Source organism: Hippoglossus hippoglossus, chromosome 22 (assembly GCF_009819705.1).
Source record: "Hippoglossus hippoglossus isolate fHipHip1 chromosome 22, fHipHip1.pri, whole genome shotgun sequence".
NCBI lineage: Eukaryota > Metazoa > Chordata > Actinopteri > Pleuronectiformes > Pleuronectidae > Hippoglossus > Hippoglossus hippoglossus.
Window position 1 is genome coordinate 17,929,315 of NC_047172.1, and position 20,610 is coordinate 17,949,924.

The following is a 20,610-nucleotide window of genomic DNA, read 5'->3' on the forward strand; positions in this document are numbered from 1 at the left end:
TCCTGCATAGAGAAATATCTTGCCGCCTCCACCTCCCAACAACGCAACCAAAAATCTGTGAAGTGCAACTAAAACCTGTCCTTGGTTGCACCCTTGCGCCGAACATTAAGCTGGTCCGTCTATGTGCATTTTAGCGAGTTGTCTGTCTCTCTCTCACCTCTGAGTCTGGGAGCAAGTTGGAGTTAAGACTCACACACACACACAGGCCTCAGGCCCCGACCACACTGAGAGAGCAGAGCCCCAACCCAAAAGCTCTTCTAAATCATAACAATCGCAATCCTGTTTACTGAGCTGGTAACATACAGTATATCCTGTTCCAAATGTTTAATATTTCTTCAAGAGCATTTTTTGTTAACAGAGCCAGAGAGTCGTACTTATTCTTTTGATTGTGTGTGGTTTATTGTTATTGACGTTGTTTTTTAGGATGTTTTGATATTTTTAATTCTAATTCAAATGTCAGACTAAATATTCTTAATAATTAAGTTCAATTCTCTTTGAAAGGGTGTACTTTCATGTTTGTGGTATAATATTTAATAATATATCATTATTACACACACACACACCTAATTTTCCGCCCGGAAAAATCCTGTTGGTCACTTTATTGTCCCTTTGTTTCTTCTCCATAGAAAGAAGAGCACACATCTAACTGCACCAGTGAGTATCATTTCCTGGCAGACCTATTCATGAAGTTTAATGATGCTGTGTTTTATTCCATTGTATTCTTTGTATTTAAACTTTTAATTTAAAATGTGTATTTCCATTTATCCAACATTCTGATGTAAGAATGTTTTCTTTTTACAGTTGTCTGCCGTGAAAAGGTCGTGCCTCCGGAAGGTGAGGATGTATTAAAACAATAAATTAAAGTTACAGTGTTTGTGTCGTTGAGTTGTGTCAGTCTAAAGCTGCTTTCAGACATGCACAGAACTCTGGAGAACCTCAGGACATTCTCCAGAGGGGCTGTATATGTGAACGCAAATGTCCTTCTGCTGACCCCCCAGTAAAAAGTGAGCAGATAGTCCAGAGGAGCCGATGTGGGAGAACAGCAGGAGATCCTCCTGAGGATTTACGGCGAGCAAGCGAGGGTGTTGATGATGTTTTTAACACATGACGGAAGCAAAATTGAAAAACACCCAAAAGAATACACATATGTCAGGATGAATATGCAGAGCCATTCACGTAGAAGACAGTTGCAAAGATGTCAAGAGAGCTTTTGATGTTGATGTGCTGAAAACAAAATCACATGATCTCCCCAACTGACATAATATGTTAAGTCCTGCCTCTGTCTGCTGCACCACCCCTCACCTGAACACTCCAGAGATTTCTGTGTTGTAAACGCGTCGAGAATCTCCTGCTGTGTTGTTCCTGTGTGAAAGGCAACCTTCAGAGAAAGTCCGGACCAAATTCTGCAGACATTTTTAGGAAGTCATGTCTGAAAACAGCTTAAGGGTGAGACAATGATAAGGTTTGAAAGGATAAGGTCACATCATGTGTCTGTACTTCCTCTAGGTCACTTCTTTTCACTTGAAGAAGCTTCCTTTCATAAGTGACAGACAGCAGTTAACTGTGATTTAAGAACAGGCTAAATATTCAGTTTTTACAACGAGTACAAATTCACCTTACGTCACAAAAGAGTTAAATGGTGGTCACACATAGACATATAGACAATTTCTGTCAACTACACCAAATAAGTGATCTATAATGATATCAAAAGATAATCAATCCTGGAGTATGTTTGGTGTTGAGATGAGAAAAAAGTAAATTGTTTCTTGTCTGGGTGATGTGCTCTCCAGATGTCCATCATAGAAATTGAATGGGTTCTTCCCTGATACATACCACATCTGTTCACCAAGTTTCGGGGTAGTCCGTCCCGTAGTTTTTGCGTAGTCTTGTTTATAACCAACAAATTTACAGACAGGGATGAAAACATAACATCCTTGGTGGAGGGAACTATGTGACTGTTGTGGGGATGAGACGTGGTAGTAGACACCCTGCGTGCCATTATAATTGTGACTTAAATCTGTGGATTTATTATTTAAAATTGAGCTAAACCCATTTTCCTCCCATGTATTTCTTGTTAGATTATGTTGCTGAAAATAAGAAGACCACATCCCGCTCCAGGATCATTCCTGTCATCATCATCATTTCCTTCATTATTGTGCTTGTTGGTTTGATCTACTTCAGAACAAAGAGGTATGTAAAGTGTTCATAATAACACACATTGTCCTCCTGTGGCATGTATTCAATGATGTTTTCTTGGCAGGACCTGCTTTTACTCTACTGTGAACATGAAGGACGTGGAAGCACAAGCACCAGTGGGTCAGTCGAGGGACCTTCATCTGTTAACCAACCAGCCTTTTTATCCAATTAATCTGTCCATTTAATCTCTAAATCTGTTTATACTGCTGAGAACTACATTTATGGTTATAATGCTTCCTGTAGAATCTTTTAGTACAAGTGTTTTTTATTATTACATTATCGCGTTGTTACTGCTGCAATACTCTTTACATCTGGCCAAAATCAGTGCTTAGTGCCTTTTTGTTGGAAACCATCTTTATTTTGTATGAAATGATGCAGCTTATTCTCTCTCACATCCATATTTTAGCTATTTACATAGTCATGGTAAGCTGAAGCTTTAACATAGGATCCAATGCTTTTTAAAGACAAACTGTCCATGAATGTAATCAGTTCAGGACGTGCTGGTTTTAGGGATGTTGGTATCACTAGGACTCGAGCAAAGACTGTTTGTGATGTACCTTTGTACACTTCACATCCACCACTGTTGTGTTCAACTGGACACGACACACTCTCTCCTTTACCAGCTGGAACCACACATGGCCTCGTATTAAGTCAGGTTTTAACCTTTTTCATCTGCTCATTGGCATTGCAAAACGCAAACAGTATTTTGATAGTCCCAACATTGACTATGTTTACATGGACAGCAATAATAGGACTATTAATGATGTTTACCTGAGTTACCAATAGAACATTCCATTCATACTCCCGTTTACATGTTACAGATCGTAGTCTGATCAGTGAGACTTACTACTTAGTGTTTACACTTGAACCCATGGCATGTGCCACCAAGCAGCTGGTAACTGCCATATGTCCATGTAGCGATTGATACGTCAACATGTCTACATAGTGGGACTTAAGTCAGAATACTCCACATGTCATGATTTGATTATGACTCATGCCGGGCATACACTGTGTGCGATATGAGCCAGATTTTGACCAGATTTCTGAGTCGCGCGACATATTTTAGAATCTGAGCGATTTTCAGCTTCGCCTTGCGTATTTTGTTGTGTTGTTTACAAGGGGGCGGGGTTTGAGGAGCGGTCAGATGCTCCTGACCACTCTTCGGACAGTCGGATGAATTTCTGACATGTCAGAAATTTTGTTTGGCCGTCGTCAGGCTCTTGCACTCATGTCGATTTCCTCATAATCAGCACATTTTCTGTCACTTAGTCGCAAGAAAGAAAGAAAAAGGAGATAAAGGGGTTTTGACAGTACAGTCATCAGTGTAGATCATGATCAATTTACAATATAGGTGCCTCAAATGCAGTTTGTTTGCTTTCTGCAAAGATGGCCAAATCTTTGTCTTCCAAGCTACTTGTGTATCTGAATGCTGATCCCTCTGGCACACAGAGTGACACATATGATCAAGGCAGCATGTTTCTCCCTTGTTCGCATATCAGCAAACAAACCTTGAATTCTTCCTCAAAAAGCAGATGCAACGTAGAGTCTGAGCAGTCAGGTAGTGTCGTGAGCTGTGACTTTCCATCTCAGACAATCTACTTGTATAGTGTGAATTTAACAACATCATTTCTAAAGTAGCACAGTGTATGCCCAGCTTTTTTAATAGAGTGACCTCATAGGGGTTAAGGTAATCAGAGAATGCTGTTCAGGTTGATATTGGAATATTGGTGTCCATGTAAATTTGGCCTGTAATGATAATTGCTCAGCAGATAGCTGTGACGTATTGGTGAACAGGTGAAAAGTTCTTCACGCTGTGGAAGCTGAATGGACTCTTTGCTGTGCCAGCGTGTGCACTTTGAGGACCAAACAAAGCCCAGTAGTAATGCTGTAACTGCCCCAGTTACAGTCCTCCTCTGGTCAAAATCAAGTTTTTGTCCCCCTCATGCCTTTTATATGATAAAAGACATTTTGAGAGAAATAATCAGTCAGCGCCATGGCTGAGTATTTCCACCTTAATAAAAATACAGATTCAGACAGCCAGGGTTTGTGATGTCACAAACCTGAGAAAGCAATCCTGTGAACTGATGGCATTGTAAGGTAATTTGGGGGAATTTTCTCATTAAGACATTTTAAAATATTTTTACCTTTAGTTTTAGGCGGAGTAATAAGCTACTTGAGTCGGACTTAAACATGAACGGAAGCTGCGGAAGCTGGGAGAGTCGCAACACGAGGAAGGACCCCTTCACTGCCCTGTAGCACTGCAGTGACCCCTCTGAATGTTGTAAATGTATCCCTTGGATAATAGATTATCTTTATTAATTATAATAACTTTTCTATTATATGCATTCATAAGATTTTATATATAGAAATATATTTATACTTATATGTTGGACGATACACTAAATGTAGTTATAACATATTCTGATGTTAACTACTTTAATATGCAGAATCAGATATAAATATATTTGTTTTGTTTATATTCTGAAATGTATTTTGAATTTATATTTTATACACTATATATATATATATATATATATATATATATGCGACACGGTTCAGATGCAATATTGAACAGTTGTTTTTTGTTGAGCGAAATGTACTGTAGATGTACTATTGTATTGGATTGCATTAAGCTGTGAGTTTAGTGTGTACAATCATTGCTTGAGTCCTTCTGGTACCCCTCTGAGGAAATTTATATTTTATATCTTAATCAAATCATGTCCTACTTTCTTCCTTTTCCTGTAAAAAACATTGAGAATAAAATGGATCAATCTGGAGCTGTTTTTGTTTTGTATTGTTGTCAAATGTAACAGTAGGTTTCTATAGTAACAGGAGTGTGACTCACACCTGGTGATTTGTCTCAGCGAATGAAGGGGCAGGTAAAATGGAGTGTGTTCGTGTGGTGAGAAAACTTGTGACAGGAAGTTAGGGGAATTCTTTCTCAGAGAGAGAGAGAGAGACTTTGAACAAATCAGAATTTGATCAAATAAAGATAGTAATTAAATAATGATTTAAAGCTGCTGTAGATGGGATCGCTGGCAAAATAGTTGATCGTAGAGTCTCATACACGGGATGTTCAACTGATCTGCCCTGTGATTGGTCAAAGTCTCCTGCCAGGTCTTCCTAGTGGAAGTGCAGAAGTCTTGTTTTCTCTCAGATCCCTTGATTTACATTATGCTGAAACATTATTGTAAAATTATTACTAAATAACACCAAAAACATGTTGCCTACTTTAATTAAAGAGTAATTCATAAAACCCATTAAGTCACCCGTGATTCACTGGGGTCATGACCTTAAGTTTATTTGGCGATGTAGTGCAACAGCTTTCCTGTGACATAATTATGTTATCATTATATCATCTCTGGGTGTAAACATGCAGGTCAGCCAATGAGACAGAGCAGTAAGTATTTACACTTCACTGATGACAGATATTTGAGCATGGCAGAGTTCTTAGTCACAGGAAATGCTTGTGCAATGTGGAAGTTTTCCCTTGTAAAGAGAAAGTTAAAAACAAAGCAGCCTATTTAAAGTCATTAATCTGCTGTCATTCATAAAGAACAATGTGAGGCATGTTTCTTACAAGACTGCACTCACAAACCCAGTATGTCTCATACCACCAGTGACATCACAATGGGCAGATGTGGGTCTATTACAGGTCACATTAGTCAGACATGAAGGTAACTTGAGGTTGTGCTGATCTATTAACTGATTATAGTACAGAAGAACAACCTTTATTTTCAGTGATGGTCCTTTCAACGTTTGTGAAAAAAAAAAAATTACATGGGATTTGGCAGCATTTAGTCTCTTTAGGTGCCACTAACAAGGTGCTGTGGTAACTTTTAATCTGAAAGTTTAATGAAATCTAAAAGATTTTTATATTCTGTGTTGAAAATTCTGTTAAAAACCATATATTTTATTTGTGGATTAAACTGGTGGGGGCATGTTCAGGCATGTCCAGACATGCCAGGACACCATGAGAACAATCCTAGAGTGGAAAGAAAGTAAATTCAGTAACAGAAAACACCTTATGGGCATGTTTCACCTGTAGGGTGTATAACTGAACTTCAGTTCATTGCGGTCTTGTGCACAGCTCGAGTTTATTGAGGCTCCGTCTAAGGACACAATCAATTATTATGCAACTCACATAAACCATTTTATCACGTGTCATTGAGGCGTCATCAACCAGTCCACTAACTCAGGGTGAATCCAGTTGGGGATTCCCTGCATTAAAATCTACAAATTTTATTCTTTAGGCGGAAAGTCGTCTCTCATTCGGACCTCCTCCATAGAAAATTAGGAGGATCTGCGGAGTTCAGTGCATGTCTGAAGGCATCTATGGCAAATTAGTTTTGGCCCACATTTGGCCCATTTCCCACATCTGGCATATATACCGCATGGATTGATGGCCCTTGGGCAGTCCGCTCCTGTTTGCCAGATATGGGCCACAAGGCAGCCATAGCTACACTGCATATATTTACCAACCACATGGGCCAATACAGGTTCACATCCAGATTACACTTTGCCTAGAGCACTGAATGTTTGCCAAAAAAGGCCCTCATTTGTTTTGGGATATTTGGGCCACATTTGCTATTTTACAAGTGGGCAACTTTAGGCTCATATCACATTTTGTCTGGGCCACAAGAAGGCCAGAAGTACTGCATCATTGCCTGAAGTGGCCCACATCCGTATGCTGCCTGGGAACAGACTTCTCGGACTCCAGTAGATAATGAAGAAGCAGTTTTTAGACAAAGTGTTGCATATTATACAGCCAAAGTCCATTAACAACATTTTATTTATTTATATTAAATTTTTGATTGTATTCACCTTAATGCTATTCTCTCTTAGGATTTTATCATTTTATTCTCTTATATATATATCCTCATATTTATTTCTGTTCTGTTCACTTTTATTTATTTATTATTTTTATTTGAATGAGACTTTTTAAATCCGGCCTCTAGTGTTTCCTCATTGGTATCTTCAGGAGTTACAGTTATAGTAATAGTGTTATTTATTTTTTCTCTCAGTGCTCTATTAATCCCTTGCTCTCTCTCTCTCTCTCTGTGCTATTTTTACATTTTTACATTTTATTTGCATGAAAAGTGCTATATAAATAAAGACTGATTGATTGACAGGACCTGTATTCTACTCAAATTAAGGGAGTAATATATCTATGCCCTTGATGTTATCATCAGACCTTTTATATGACATAATATGAGTACGGTGTCTGTGTCAAATACTAACACAATATATTACGCATTTTTATTAACATCACATATGCTCAAAAATTACAATACACCACAGAGTTAAGAAAAATGCATTCTTGAGGTTTTCACCAAGTTTGGACATTTCCAGACATGACATAATGTGACATGTTTATAAAAAAAAAGAAGATGTAACTGGTATCCTAGTAAAATACTGTATATGTATTTAAATGATATGGATGATATCAACAAAACTTTAATGGAATAGTGGGACCAGATTAAGAGCATCAATGTCAGCAGTGTATTTTATATCATAGGGAAACATTGAACTTAATACTGTACCATTGTAAAGAGAGTGGAGCATGTTCTGAATCCATGTGGGAAATGTCAAGAGGAGAGAAGGACTGTGGTTGCAGGGTTAAAGATGTGCCTGATCTCCTCACAACAACACAGACGCAGGTTGGTTCTTTGAAATGGTCGTTTATTGCTTGGGCATGTCTCGTCACTCTGGTCCATCTTTACTTGTGTGTCTCCTTTGCCCCATAACGCCATGATAGCCAAATGCCGTGAACTGTAATTATTTATTGCGTGAAATTATGACGTTACGTAGCTTGTTGCTCAGAAAATTCATGTAAGCAGGCAAACGGAAAAAAGACTTGCAAAAGACCACAACCACAAGTTAGCTGATCCGTGCATCAGGGGATCTGTGCACATGCATTTAACAATCTGTAAATAAACACAAAAAGTGTCACAAATATTTTTTCAGCTATTCAAAGCGAACATTATTCGGCTACATCTTTGAAGTTAAAGTTAAAAATATATTTTCGAGAAATATTAATATTTATTCATGTTTAATATTGTGATATGTGCATTTGTAAAACTAAATTGTTTGGTATTTGTGTGATTTGAACACACGTTTTTTGTGTCGAAATACCCAAAATTATGCACAATCATTGTATGTATTTGTACATCTTTGTTTCTTTCACTTGTATATCATGTGAAACACAGTTGTGACCATTTTCAGTCTATTTTCTCTCCATACATAAATAAACAAAGTTAAGATGAATCAAGAGATGGTGCTTCCTGTTTTGAATATGATTTGTCACCCCAGGTTTTATTCAGCAGAAGATAACGCAGAATTTCAAAAAGTCTCATAGTTTGTACATAGTTCTACCATTCACAAGACATTTTTTATCATGTTTCACACATTTTACATTGTTTACACATTTTTACATGTTACATTTTGTGTAATGAAATGTCTCTTTTCCTCTGCTCCTCCAGACTCGCTGAATTTTGGACATTTGAGATAAACCACTGGGACCAACAGGACTTCACGGCACAAAGAGAAACTTTTAGGTGCTTATGTGAAGCCTCTGCAAATAAGGGGAAAGATGAGAAGACTTCGTAGAAGACTTTAAACATAAAGGAATTTAATGTTCAATTATTATGTATTCCACCTACGAGAGGCGGATTTAAGTTTTTTCTAAATCAGGGGTCATAAAGGGGCCACAATTTACACAGAGGGGCCAACATCCATACACAATCCCTCATTCAGTGAGGTGCACATTTGAGTCATTACTTGTTGTCAGCTTTGAGCAAAGCCTCATGTTATTGAATGTATTTAGAAAATGCTCCTTGTTCAAACATATTGTGTAGGCTACTTAAAATAATCGTAGAAGATAACAATTCTTAAAATAGTCATATTTATGGTTAGTATTGTTATTGACTAGTTTATTTAAAACCGACTTCTCACAGGACACTAGAAACCCTAAACCAGGACTGGGGCACTTCCGGGGCTAATCAGATATCAGCTGGGGCCTGGTATATAAAGTGCCTCTGTTCAATTTATTAACCATCACTTTTTCAGTTGTCTTCTTCCACTTTGAAACAAAGCTGAGGTTGTAAATAATTGTCCCTCAAAGAGCAAATAAAATGGTTTTGATGGTGATTGCAAGACTCAATACTGACAGATGTGGACATTTGAAACCTCTCAGTTTATTCTCGGAACAAAGACCAGACCAAGTGTCAGGCTGAGGCCGTGAACATGTGTCTCCACCATCCCCTGGATAAATCGTAGCTATATGTTAGGTGGTAGTAAAAGGTTTAACACGGAACAAGTTACCGTGTGGTTTGGGATCAAAACTGCCCTGATTGGCTTTCCACTGGGCTTCAGCAGTCAGAGTCAGGGTAAGGTTTCTGTTATTATTGATATTTATCATTATTATTTATCTTTTATATATTTTGCTTTAGTCCTACTAATATTTTAGTCCTGATTATATATTATATAATATATATTTATTTTGTTGTTGCTTCTTCTATTATTGATTGCTTTGGTGTGCTAAATTAGCCTCTAAATCTTAATGTTTTTTTTTACTTTAATATATTTTTACCATTCTATTTTGTCAATACTTGAAAAGCAATTTTAATAACTTTTGATTTGTTTGAAAAGTGCTATGCAAATAAAGTTTGATTGACAATTTGATTGATGTGGAGTTTGTATATGGTACTATTGAAATTGCCATATATTGTTGTAAAATGTACACTTCAATTAGACAATTTAAAAATAGAGAGCGCGTGAAAAACCAATTTACGGCAGTAGCTGTCGTAAAACAAGCCCATGGTGACACCTGCCTCCAGGAAGCGGTAAGTGCAGGTGGAAGTTTGGCGGCAGAACCTCTAGTTTCACATCATCCGTCACTCCTCTGTGTTGGCGGAGTTTGCTCTTCCCTCCTGATTCGTTAAAGCCGGTGAGTTGTTAAAATGGACGCCTTCACCTTCGGTTACATCCTGATATTACATCCAGTCAGCTGACACCGTCTGCGCATCACGTTCAGATCACCCGCGACTGTAGCGCAAATAATCGCTGACGTTAACGGAGAGTTTTCCACGTTATTGCAGTAAGCTTAGCTAATGTTAGCTCCAGTGTGACGCCCGCCCTCCGTGTTTCAGTGTTCACTGACTTCACCGTTTAACGCGAACTACCTGCTCTGAGTGTAGTGATCGATGGCTTCAGCTAACTGAGGCGATTATGTGAACATGAGATAACTTATCTGACATACGAGGTGAGTTATAACTTTAAACTTGAGTCCAGAAAATGACGCCATGTGCGCTTAAAGTTGGCGCAGAAGTGCACGTTGTGTTTGCCAACTCGTGTTGTAGCAATGAATTTAAGCTAATGCAAACATTTGAATTTTGAACTCTTTTAGTGGCGACATTGATTTAGAATACAATTTAAAATCTCTCATCTTCATTTATATTATCCAGACAAATGTGCTGCATGTAGACAATCCGTTTTTAATGTTTTATCATTTAATATAAAACAAAATAAAGTCGAGTAAAGCAATAGGAGTTTGAGAACTAGTTTGTGTGGGTCAACTCCTGACTCATGTGGTCATGTTTCTGTTCTGTCATGCAAGTTAACTACCTCCAAGGAACAAGTCCAATTCTGTCAAATATCCAATAGTGAGAGAACATGTTGACAGCATACCGATGTATGTTATCTGAAAGTCTTTTGAGGAAGCACTGAAGAGCCACTCTCCTTTTGTTAATAGCCCCGAACATATGTTTGTTTGTATGACACTGTTCTTGACTTTGACAGGGATGAAGAGAGGCCTCACCTGGAATGGCATTTTTAAATGATTGTGTAGCATCTAATAAGCAGAAATGTTTTTGCTTATCTTAAAATACAAAAATATCTGCTACTAATAATTTAATTTGAATATACACGTACAATATTCATGTTGAGCTGCTTCCATGCACTGAACACTGGATGATCTCCTGAAATTATCTGGAGGGGCTGTATGTGAGAACGCAAATATCGGAGCCAATTGCTGCAGACCTGATCCCACGTTTTTCCTGCCAGCCTACGTTGTAAAAAAACAGAATATTCGAGTGAGCCTATATGAGAGTATAGTGCAGGATATTGTCTGGAGAATTCACAGCGAGTGAGAGGGTGTGTTGATGACGTTTTTAACATGCGATGTGCGCAAAGCTTTTAAGAGCGAAATTTATATAAATACTTGAGGATGAAAAATAGTTGCCATACACGTAGGAGATGCCAAGGAAGATGTCAACTTGGAAAGACAACGAGATTTAAGAGCTTTTGGTGGTAAGGTGCCGGTGTCGATGTGCTGTCAACAAAAACACGTGACTTCCACAGTAGAATTTATACGTCATATCTTGCCTCCTGCATGCTCCACCCTGGTGCCTCCTCTCACCTGAAGGCTCTGGAGGTTTTCCTGTTGTAGTGAACATATCTGACTTAGACAATGTCCCGCTGCATTCTTTACATGTGAAAGACAAAGTCCGGAATATGTCTGGACCCAATTATTTGGACATTCAGTGGAGTTCATGTCTGAAAAATAGCTTTACCGTGATTCAGCTCTTTTTTTTTTTATCAATAATTCGTTATTTTGCATAATATTGATTTAATGGTTGTATTTAACTAATCTTATGTCTGTGTGTGTATTTTCCAACAGACATGGATGAAAGAATGAAAGGACCCTTCAGGAGCACAGTTTTCAGGAGGCTTACTCCAGCCATATTCGACTCTTTCACTGATCACTGCAGCCCCCCACTCACTGTCCCCTTGCGCTCTGACCACGTGGAATATGGGTCCTCAACAGGGCCGCGGGTTGATAAGAGGACTGTTATTAACAGTGAGAGGGTTTTTTTAAATGAAGTATCTACTTTTGACTGCGATGTTGACAACATCTTGTGCCTCAATCCGGTTGGCGTGGGGGGATTTTCCGAAAATGTAGAGAGCCGCAGAAGTAGTGACACATTTCAAAATAAGCCAATGTTAAGCTCCACATGGACAAGTGATGGAGGTTCTGTGGCACACCATCAAGAGTTAGAAAGTGGAAATGAACAAGTGGAGGATGGACGAGGGGGGCTGAAGACAGAACTGTATCTGAATGTATCAGATGAGGATGATGATGACGGTTATTTCTCAATGTTTCATAAAAGAGTAAAAATCTCCCCTCAGTCAGGACACATTCAGCTGTCTAGAGCTACTTCCAGCCCCCAGCATTGGACAGATGAGGTTAGAGAACCATGGGATGCGTGCCATCCTGAAAGTTCATCCGAACAAGCTGCGATAACTAGCCGGCACATTTCCTTTACAGTTAGTGATTTGTGTCCGACTGTTAGCGGGCCACAACTGGAGTCTGCAAACTCTGATTCGTTAGAAGGTGACTCTGAAGAGGTGTGGACTATTGGTCGCCCCATGTTTGAATCATCGATGTGCCACAGTGTCACAGTGAAGTTGAGTGCAGGTAGTGAGCAGAGCAGACAGGTGACGGAGGATGTGCAGCACGGTGTGACGGAGCCTGTCCGTGACTGTCAGGCCACAGTTATACGAGACACAGCCACTGTCCAGTCGACTGACACCAGTTATGAAGCCACTTTATCTCCACAAGTACAGGTGAGTCGCCTCAGTTGTACTAACTCATCTTCTTTCTGATTATGTGGAAATGTTTGTTCAGGGTTTCTTTGGTGGGCTTATGTACTGTGAAGACTTTGAGAGGGAGGTGTTTGGGGTGTTTGTGTAATGTGACTATGTATTTCCACACAATTTTGGACCATTGTTATTACAATATTTCCAAAATCCCAGCAAAAGCTGTTCTAAAAAAATTCTAAAATTAAATAATCTTAATTTTATGCATTCGAAAGTCTTGAATAAGTTAAAATATTACGTACCAGAGCTTTAATACAATTAGGTAGGTCTTAATTATATTAACTTTCTTTTAACAGTAATTCCGTTGTGCTTTAAAATACATTTTTTAAGAGAAATATTTTGTTAGCCATTGTTTGAAATGTCTTTGTGTGCTTTTTTATTTTTCAACAACACAGATATTAGCATGCTGTAATAAAACTTCAAAAAAGACCATTTTGGTAATCTGATGCGATGAGAAACAACCTTGCGTTACTGACTTGGTTCACAGGTAAAGAGGGCATGGTGTAGTGTCAAGCTGACAGTGAGCGCTCTCTGCTGGATCATGAGTAATACTACTTCAGACAGTCTGATGTGCCTTTATTTATTATTTTTGCAATTTCTGTTAAAGGCTCAATGAATGAGCATAAATATTCACAAAGAACACAGTTATGCAACTTTATCTGTTCAATGCACAATATTTAGCTTCTCAGTTCAACAATATGTTCTGCAGAGGAGCTGCTACTGCTGCACAATGTTTTTACATATAGGCTTTGACTTTAAAATATGTCATGAAATATGACATGATATGATTATGATATGATATTTCCTTGTATAAAAGTAGTCGTGTGTACTCAAATAAAAACCAGTACCATACAGTATTAGAGCATACATCTTCTGCTCCTGCAAATATTTCACAATTAAACCCCCTTTTTATTAAACAAAAGAATGGATTTGGTCAACAGAAACACTGGAGTGCTTTTATTTTGAAATGTATTCAGAAAGTGTTGCAACCATTTTGTGACTTAAATTCAAAAGATAAACATTAAAACTCAGGTGAAAGATAATTTTCTCTGTGAACCACAATGTATATCTGTCTGTCACAAACCTATTTCCAACACTTCCCGAACAATGTCTAGCTGTCATATGCTAACAAACAAAAATATGTAACACTTCCCGAACCTGTTTCAAATTAAAAGCATGCTAACGTTTCTGTTTTCTGAATCCATTCATAAGTTTTGACAAGATTTGTATCGTTCATTCGGGACCGGAAGATGCTCGGCTTCATACTGAAGTGTCCTGACATTTAGTTGAGTACATAGCTTTACCTTTATGTGAAAATTACAGTAGTCATACCTCCCATAGTAGCTCTGTAGCAGACACACTCCCTGTGTTGACAACAGATGCAGCAGATCAGCGAGGCACTCACGTGCTACACACCCACCCAGTGTGACCCGGGGCGTTGAATAACTCTGATAGACTCACTATAGACCGACTCGAACATTCCCTATCCTAGAAACATAATACATCTAGCTATAACCCATACTCACTCCAATAAAAGCAATAAATGCTGAAAATGTACATGTAATTGTCTAGTCCTGAAAAATAATGACAACTTCTACTTTTTAAACCTTAGAATAAAACACTGTCTTGTACAAGGGCCAATTCAGTTTCCTCTCTCTACAGAGTGGTAGAAATCTCTCAGCTTAGTTTTCTGTTCATTTTCAAGTGCTTTGGCTAAGTCTTATAATGGAAGGGAAAACCCTGCTGTTTACTGAGTTCATGTTTTACAGGATGAAGTGTAAATACTGTATGTTCACACATATCAGCATCTGCGTTCTCAAGGTGAAATCAGTTGTGGTGGCTCTCAGGCAGAGCACAACCAGTAGCAGCTCCACCTCCAGCAGCTCCACCAGCAGGAGTAAAACAACAGCACGTCCTGTACCGGAGCTGAAAGACTTCCACAGTAACAGATATGTCCTCAGTGGCAAAATAAAAAGGTACTATGATGGTTCCCCTCTAGGTGGAGCTGTATGACCATGTTAAACACTGGAACTTTGTCTATCCTTTATAATAGTGTCAAATCATTGCCTTTCAGTGAGTGGTTACAGGACCATCTTAATTGAGCATGGTTTTGCTTTCACTGTACTCGTACACTGCTTTCTGAAGCATGACATGTCTTGTATGGTTGACTGCAGTTAAGACGGCTGATAAAGACATAACCTTTTTCAGGCCAGAGGACATGGAGGTGGACTGGGAGTGTAAAAAGCAGAGCTATGTGCACTCTGTCACCAAACACATGGAAGAGCATCCAGGAACAACTCAAGGTATGAACCTGAGCTGTGCCAAAAGCTGACACAACCTCACTGACACAGTCTCTAATTGGATAATATAGCAGTGCAGTAACGACACACCAATGGTTGCCTAAAGTCTATACTATCTTTTGTTGTCTCACATTCTTGAAGTCCCCCTCCCTCACTACTATTTTGTAGAACGTCAGTCAATGTAGATGTTTATTTCTAAATCATGTTGTGGTTTCTCAAGATGTCATGACTGAGCTCTTCAACCTCATCACCCATGTGGCTGAAAAGACACGTGGGGGTAACGGCAGACAATGGCAGCATCCCTCTGACCTCACACGCAGGTACATCACTCTCACTGGGCTTCTCTCAATTTAAAACTGATTTTTGTTGGTTTGAGAGCCAGACTTATTGATTTCACGTTAGCTATGTGTGTAAATAAAGCTGTGGAGGGTGGGAGTGTATGAACCCGACTAACCCATTTCTATATACTTTAAAGACTGGGTATGACTTTGCAATATGATATCACTGTTCTCCTCAAGACGTGACTAATGAAATACATAGTGATTTCCTGAAATACTCGCGGTAAAGGCCAAACATATAATGGGAAATGTTTTTCACGCTGTTAAGCCAACAAATACGATTTTATAGTTGCCTGTCAGACAATGGCTGATGATCCAAGTGAGGGGAGTGATATTGAAGCAGAGTACAGTAGCGTTTGAAAATATCAGTGAAGAAGATTCAGACCTAGAGTATTTGTTTGCTGCATCACCAAGGCTCAGTTGATAAGAGCATGTTTGACAAGGTAGAGGATGAAGGGGGTGATGAGGAGGTGGTGATATTGATGGATTTATAGTTTATTTTTACATGTTCATGGATTGAAGGGAGAAAGCAGTGATTTACAATTCAAGCCAAATGTGTAAGCTATCAAAAGTTTTTTATTTCTATCTGCTTCAGAAACTGAGAAATCAAAGTCCTTGTAAATGTTGGCAATTCTGTCAGCTCTTCAGAAAACCCTCAGGTTTTAGGTGGTTGTTTTCAAACAATGCTAAAGTAAAGAGTGTTTTTATTCTGAATCTTAGGTCTTCATGGATTAAAGTACGGGACTACACCTGTAATTCTATTGGTAATTCTATTGGTTGGGAAATTAGTTTTGTTGCACAAAACAAATCCAAGAGAAATCCCGGAGCAGATGTTTTACGTGCTTACAGAAACCGTGTGAGCAAGAGGAGAAGAGCTGAAGTGCAGGTGCAGTTTGAGCTCAAGCAGAGCAAGTTGGATTGTTTGAGTGCAAGTGCAGGATTGTGAGTGAAAGCATAACAAAATCTGAACTTGAAATAAATAAGTCCTTATCTCAGACCTCGCTCTTGAATAAAGATAGGACAAAAAACCCGACATAAAACAGTATGAAGACACTGCTCAGTATCTGTGCTTACTTTCAGGAACTACCAGAGACGCTTTGGAAATATGACGCCAAGAATGTCCCTCCGTGAATGGCAGGAAAAAAACTCAAAAACATACAAGCGCTTTGCCAACGTCCCCAAAATCTTTGAAAGGAACCTGTTTCACTGAGAACTTGTGGGGCAGATTGCACTTAACCTCGGAACTAAACTGCTGGACTCAGGGTTTACCAGGTACGAAAAGGGCCTCACATCAATGTTTGCACTGTTTTTCTTCTGTAGTTTAATATATGGTGTGTAGTTTTGGTTTGTCAGTTTTTTCCTTTTTTGCATGTTCTTTTATTTAAAAATCTATGCATGTTTTAAGGGTTGTTGACATTGTGGAACTTGAGCTGCAGAACAAGCACTTAAACGTTTGAAGCATCTTAAATGTCTGCCTATTTTTTATTATATTTCAAACTAAGCCTGTTTTAAAGTGTGTTTGGGTATGTTTGAACTTTTGGCATTTGACTATTCGCATACTTGTTTTCTTGTCTCGTACAGAAGTATTTACCGTTAACGTTCGTTCAGGATTTGATTAACTGAGCACGTGTATGTTCTTGTTGAATACTTGCCTCATGAAGCACCTGTTTCTGTAGATGTGTTGAAATGGCAGTAGCTAACAGAATTAAATATTTGAAACTTGAAAAACCTGTGAAGGTTTATTGAATTGTTCCTGTGACATTGTCAATTCTTATACATCAATCTACGGTATACATTGGAGGGTAAAAGGCTTGATTAAGGTATCGTATAGGACAAAACATAATGATTTATTATGTAAGTGTAATCCAGCCCAGTTTCTGCACATTTAGCTCAGAAAGGGATATTTGATAACTTATTTTTATGCCTTGACAATCAATACAACTTTGAATTTATAATATGATGTAAAATATTTTATATGGACAAAAGTATTTAAGTTGTGTGTCACACATTGTCAAGGTGTGAGCTGGAACTGATTATTTATGAAGGTCACATGAATTGTAATGGGTGAATGTGTTAACAACTACCCAGTTAATCTGGATAATCCACAGACATATTCATTTATTTTAATTAAAATGTAGGAATAAAACAGTTCTCAGTAAACTGTTAGTTTACTTGCTAGGTTATTGCCAACCCAGAAACCCTGCCTCTGGGTCAGTCCATGCCAAATCCTCACACTTTTGGGCCGTACCATCACAGATCTTAGTGAAATTTGGCATGTTGACTTGCAACAGAAATTTCATCTGTCTCGGATCATAATTAAATTTTGGCAAAAGAAGTTTGTACTTTTTGGGGGGACTTTGAGATTTTGACTGGTCATATCAAATTTTATATAGGTCACAGAGAAATGGTCCTATTATTTTTTTTTTTAAGCTCTTTTTCAGCTCCATATTTATCTAAAGAGCATGGTATCCCCAATGTAAAAAAAATAACAGCATTATGAGTCATAACAGTTAAGGGTTGAATTCAGAAAAAACTTTTCACCAAAGTCAGTTTATAATGTCATCAAGAACAAGATAACTTGTATTAGATTACTTATCTGAAGTGACAATATGTGACCCATATTAAGGAAGATTTGGCCACTCAAAGTCCACCCCCAAAGTTCAAATTTCATTTGACATACAGGATCTCCTTATTTTGTAATCCAAGACACAAAGTTTGGTTCCAAATAACCAAATCAGCATGGGAAAGAACGGCGTTAAAGCGTGATAATTTGAAATTGAACGACATTACTTCTCAAAAGAGTTTTTGAGAAGTATTGATGTGCAAACAACAGAATTCCTGAGTACAATATTTTTCTTTTGAGGTGTCAGGAGAAATCTTAGTTTTGGGTATTTCCAATTCTTGTCAATAGCCTTAACTCAACCACTCGGTGTTAAAAGGGAAAATGCTTTCAGTGGTTTCTTTAGAATACAGCAGCAGCGACTACGTTGTACTCTCTCATTAATCCTTGTAACATTGTATGGAAGTGCCACAGGTGCTAAGTTGAGAACGTGGTCACCAGAGTCGGAGCAGGGTTGTTGTGTTGGGGCAAGACAGAGCTGCTGAAGAAGAACTCATTAAATATATTAACACTGCAGTTGTCATCGTCTGGTAACAATGACGCATCGTTATTCAACTAAAGTCCTGTGCACAGGTACAAGCTGACAGAAAAGGAACCTGGGGAGTAAATTGGATCATGGAATTTTTCAGCATGGGCTCCATCCATTGAATAATGCAGGTTGTTAAAGTAATCCTGTCTGTTCAGATAGTGGGGCAGCCTGTCCCTGACCAGTCACCCAGAAAGCGGAGGTGTAAAGGTGTCAGTGAAAGCCTCGTGACATATGCTGTGCTGGCTGCGAGGCACGTGTGCAGCCACAGCACCTCTCTGCACCTTCCGACTTTCTTCAAAAACAAACCACACAAGTGAAAATAAAATACGGTGAGAGATAAGTCATCCATCACTAGAAAATTCCAGTATCACCTGCCAGTCCAGACATCTACTCATGCACAGACATAAACAATCTAATATGGGTCTTGAGTAAGATCCAAGCTATTGAAGTCTCATTGATTTTGAAGCCATTATCATTTCAGGCACGTTTTCTGACGCAATTTACTGACTCAACAGTAAATGCATTTGCCCGAATAATTATTATTTTTCATGACACCCTGGTGTCCACACAGTTACAGTAAAAGAGCAAATGGTAGATGTGCTTTTTTGTTTTATGGCAAAAAGTCTTGAGCGCTGAACCCCGGTGAAGGCTGAGGTTCACATGTATTATTCACCAAAGAAAAAGCCTGTCCATCTCAATTCTGAAAAACTGTCACCATGACTTTTCCTTTGTTGCCCACAAAGGTTTAATGATCTCTCATATTTAGTTTTTAAATATCACCGCTTAGTGTTTCCAATAAACATCAAACACAGGCCTTTGTGGAAAAAATTACATTTTATTTAAGCATACACAAGTAAGCATACACCATATTCTTCATAATAGAAGTTGTGTAACCTTGTGCATAATAGTTAAATCATGCTAGCCCTCATTAAGCAATGACTGCTGTGCACTTCGTACGATGAATATAAACATGATAGCACTAATAAAGCAGTTTCTCTAAACCATGCTTCTTTGTGGCTCCATTTCAATATCCCCTTGACAGAATGTTCTCAATTTCCTGGCATGTTTCTAGTCTAATACAAAATACACACTGTGTAAGTTGTTTAAAATAAAAAAAATAAAAATCCCATCTCTGTTACTGCTGCGCCATCACATCACAAAACAGTCCAGTACAGCTACCAAGCATATTTTTCTCTTTCAGGCATTGTATGGTACATAAAGTAGCTTGAGAAAACGCCTCGGGCCTCTGGCACTGAAACAGTCCTCAGTGTGTAGTTGTGGCCTCACACCACAGGGCTCAAGTGGAATGTCGAGTTCTTACAGTCGTCACCATTTGTCGAGTTTGATTAAAAGAAAAAAGTAATTTTCTATATGCTGTGGACAGGTGTGTATTTAACCTATTTCAACCAGAAGCATCAGTGGTTCTCATGACAACAGTCAACTTGAATCCAAACCATCAGTTTGTCTCTTCAGGAGTAGGAACAGGTCTGGTGAGGCTGATTGAGTGTACGCTATGCCGCCATGTATGAAATGTGTAGAGCCATCTTCCACTGATCCAACCAACATGTTACACCCTGTTTTTGTGAATCTTAGTGAAACCATGGACTGTATATAACATTTTAAGACATGACAGCTCCCAAAAAGTGAAGCCAAAACGTTTTGATTGCCCCCTGGTGGCTGGCTGCAGTATGTGAATAAACTTTCCTTCATAAATGGTTTCTGTCATTGTTTGTAATTTTGATTGCACTGATGTTCGTTCAAGTTCTATTTTTTCCAGTAAGTTGTTTTTAATTAATTATTTGATGCTATAAAATGAGACTGACTCGTGGTTGGTCAAGAGCATGTATCGTTGGCCCCGCACCCCAATCGCACACAGATTCTGGCTCCAAATGAGATCAGAAGTGCAAGATGACGGGACCCATATGCAGGGGGTTTCGGCTTCATTTCTTTTTTTTTTAAGCAGGAAGT

At 38.6% G+C, this 20,610-nt stretch overlaps 1 protein-coding gene and 1 long non-coding RNA gene across 4 annotated transcripts; both read left to right on the forward strand.

The window, feature by feature from the left end:
* The first annotated feature begins 2,304 nt into the window (after positions 1–2,304).
* On the forward strand, positions 2,305–20,324 carry LOC117756018. Its single transcript, XR_004612716.1, has 3 exons — positions 2,305–2,316; positions 19,904–19,913; positions 20,056–20,324. It is a non-coding gene; the product is annotated as an uncharacterized LOC117756018 (long non-coding RNA).
* LOC117756010 (S100P-binding protein-like) lies at positions 10,027–17,216 on the forward strand. 3 transcript variants are annotated; one of them, XM_034576286.1, is made up of 7 exons: positions 10,027–10,144; positions 11,876–12,037; positions 12,275–12,822; positions 14,677–14,835; positions 15,068–15,158; positions 15,376–15,475; positions 16,574–17,216. In XM_034576286.1, exons 2-7 carry the CDS (start codon positions 11,878–11,880, stop codon positions 16,701–16,703), a joined length of 1,188 nt encoding a protein of 395 aa, XP_034432177.1. In that variant the 5' UTR covers positions 10,027–10,144; positions 11,876–11,877; the 3' UTR covers positions 16,704–17,216. The 3 variants fall into 3 exon arrangements, with proteins under 3 accessions (XP_034432177.1, XP_034432179.1, XP_034432180.1); XM_034576288.1 differs by lacking the exons at positions 10,027–10,144; positions 11,876–12,037 and having other exon boundaries at positions 12,279–12,822; positions 14,625–14,835; XM_034576289.1 differs by lacking the exons at positions 10,027–10,144; positions 11,876–12,037 and having other exon boundaries at positions 12,279–12,822; positions 14,661–14,835.
* Positions 20,325–20,610: the final 286 nt, after the last annotated feature.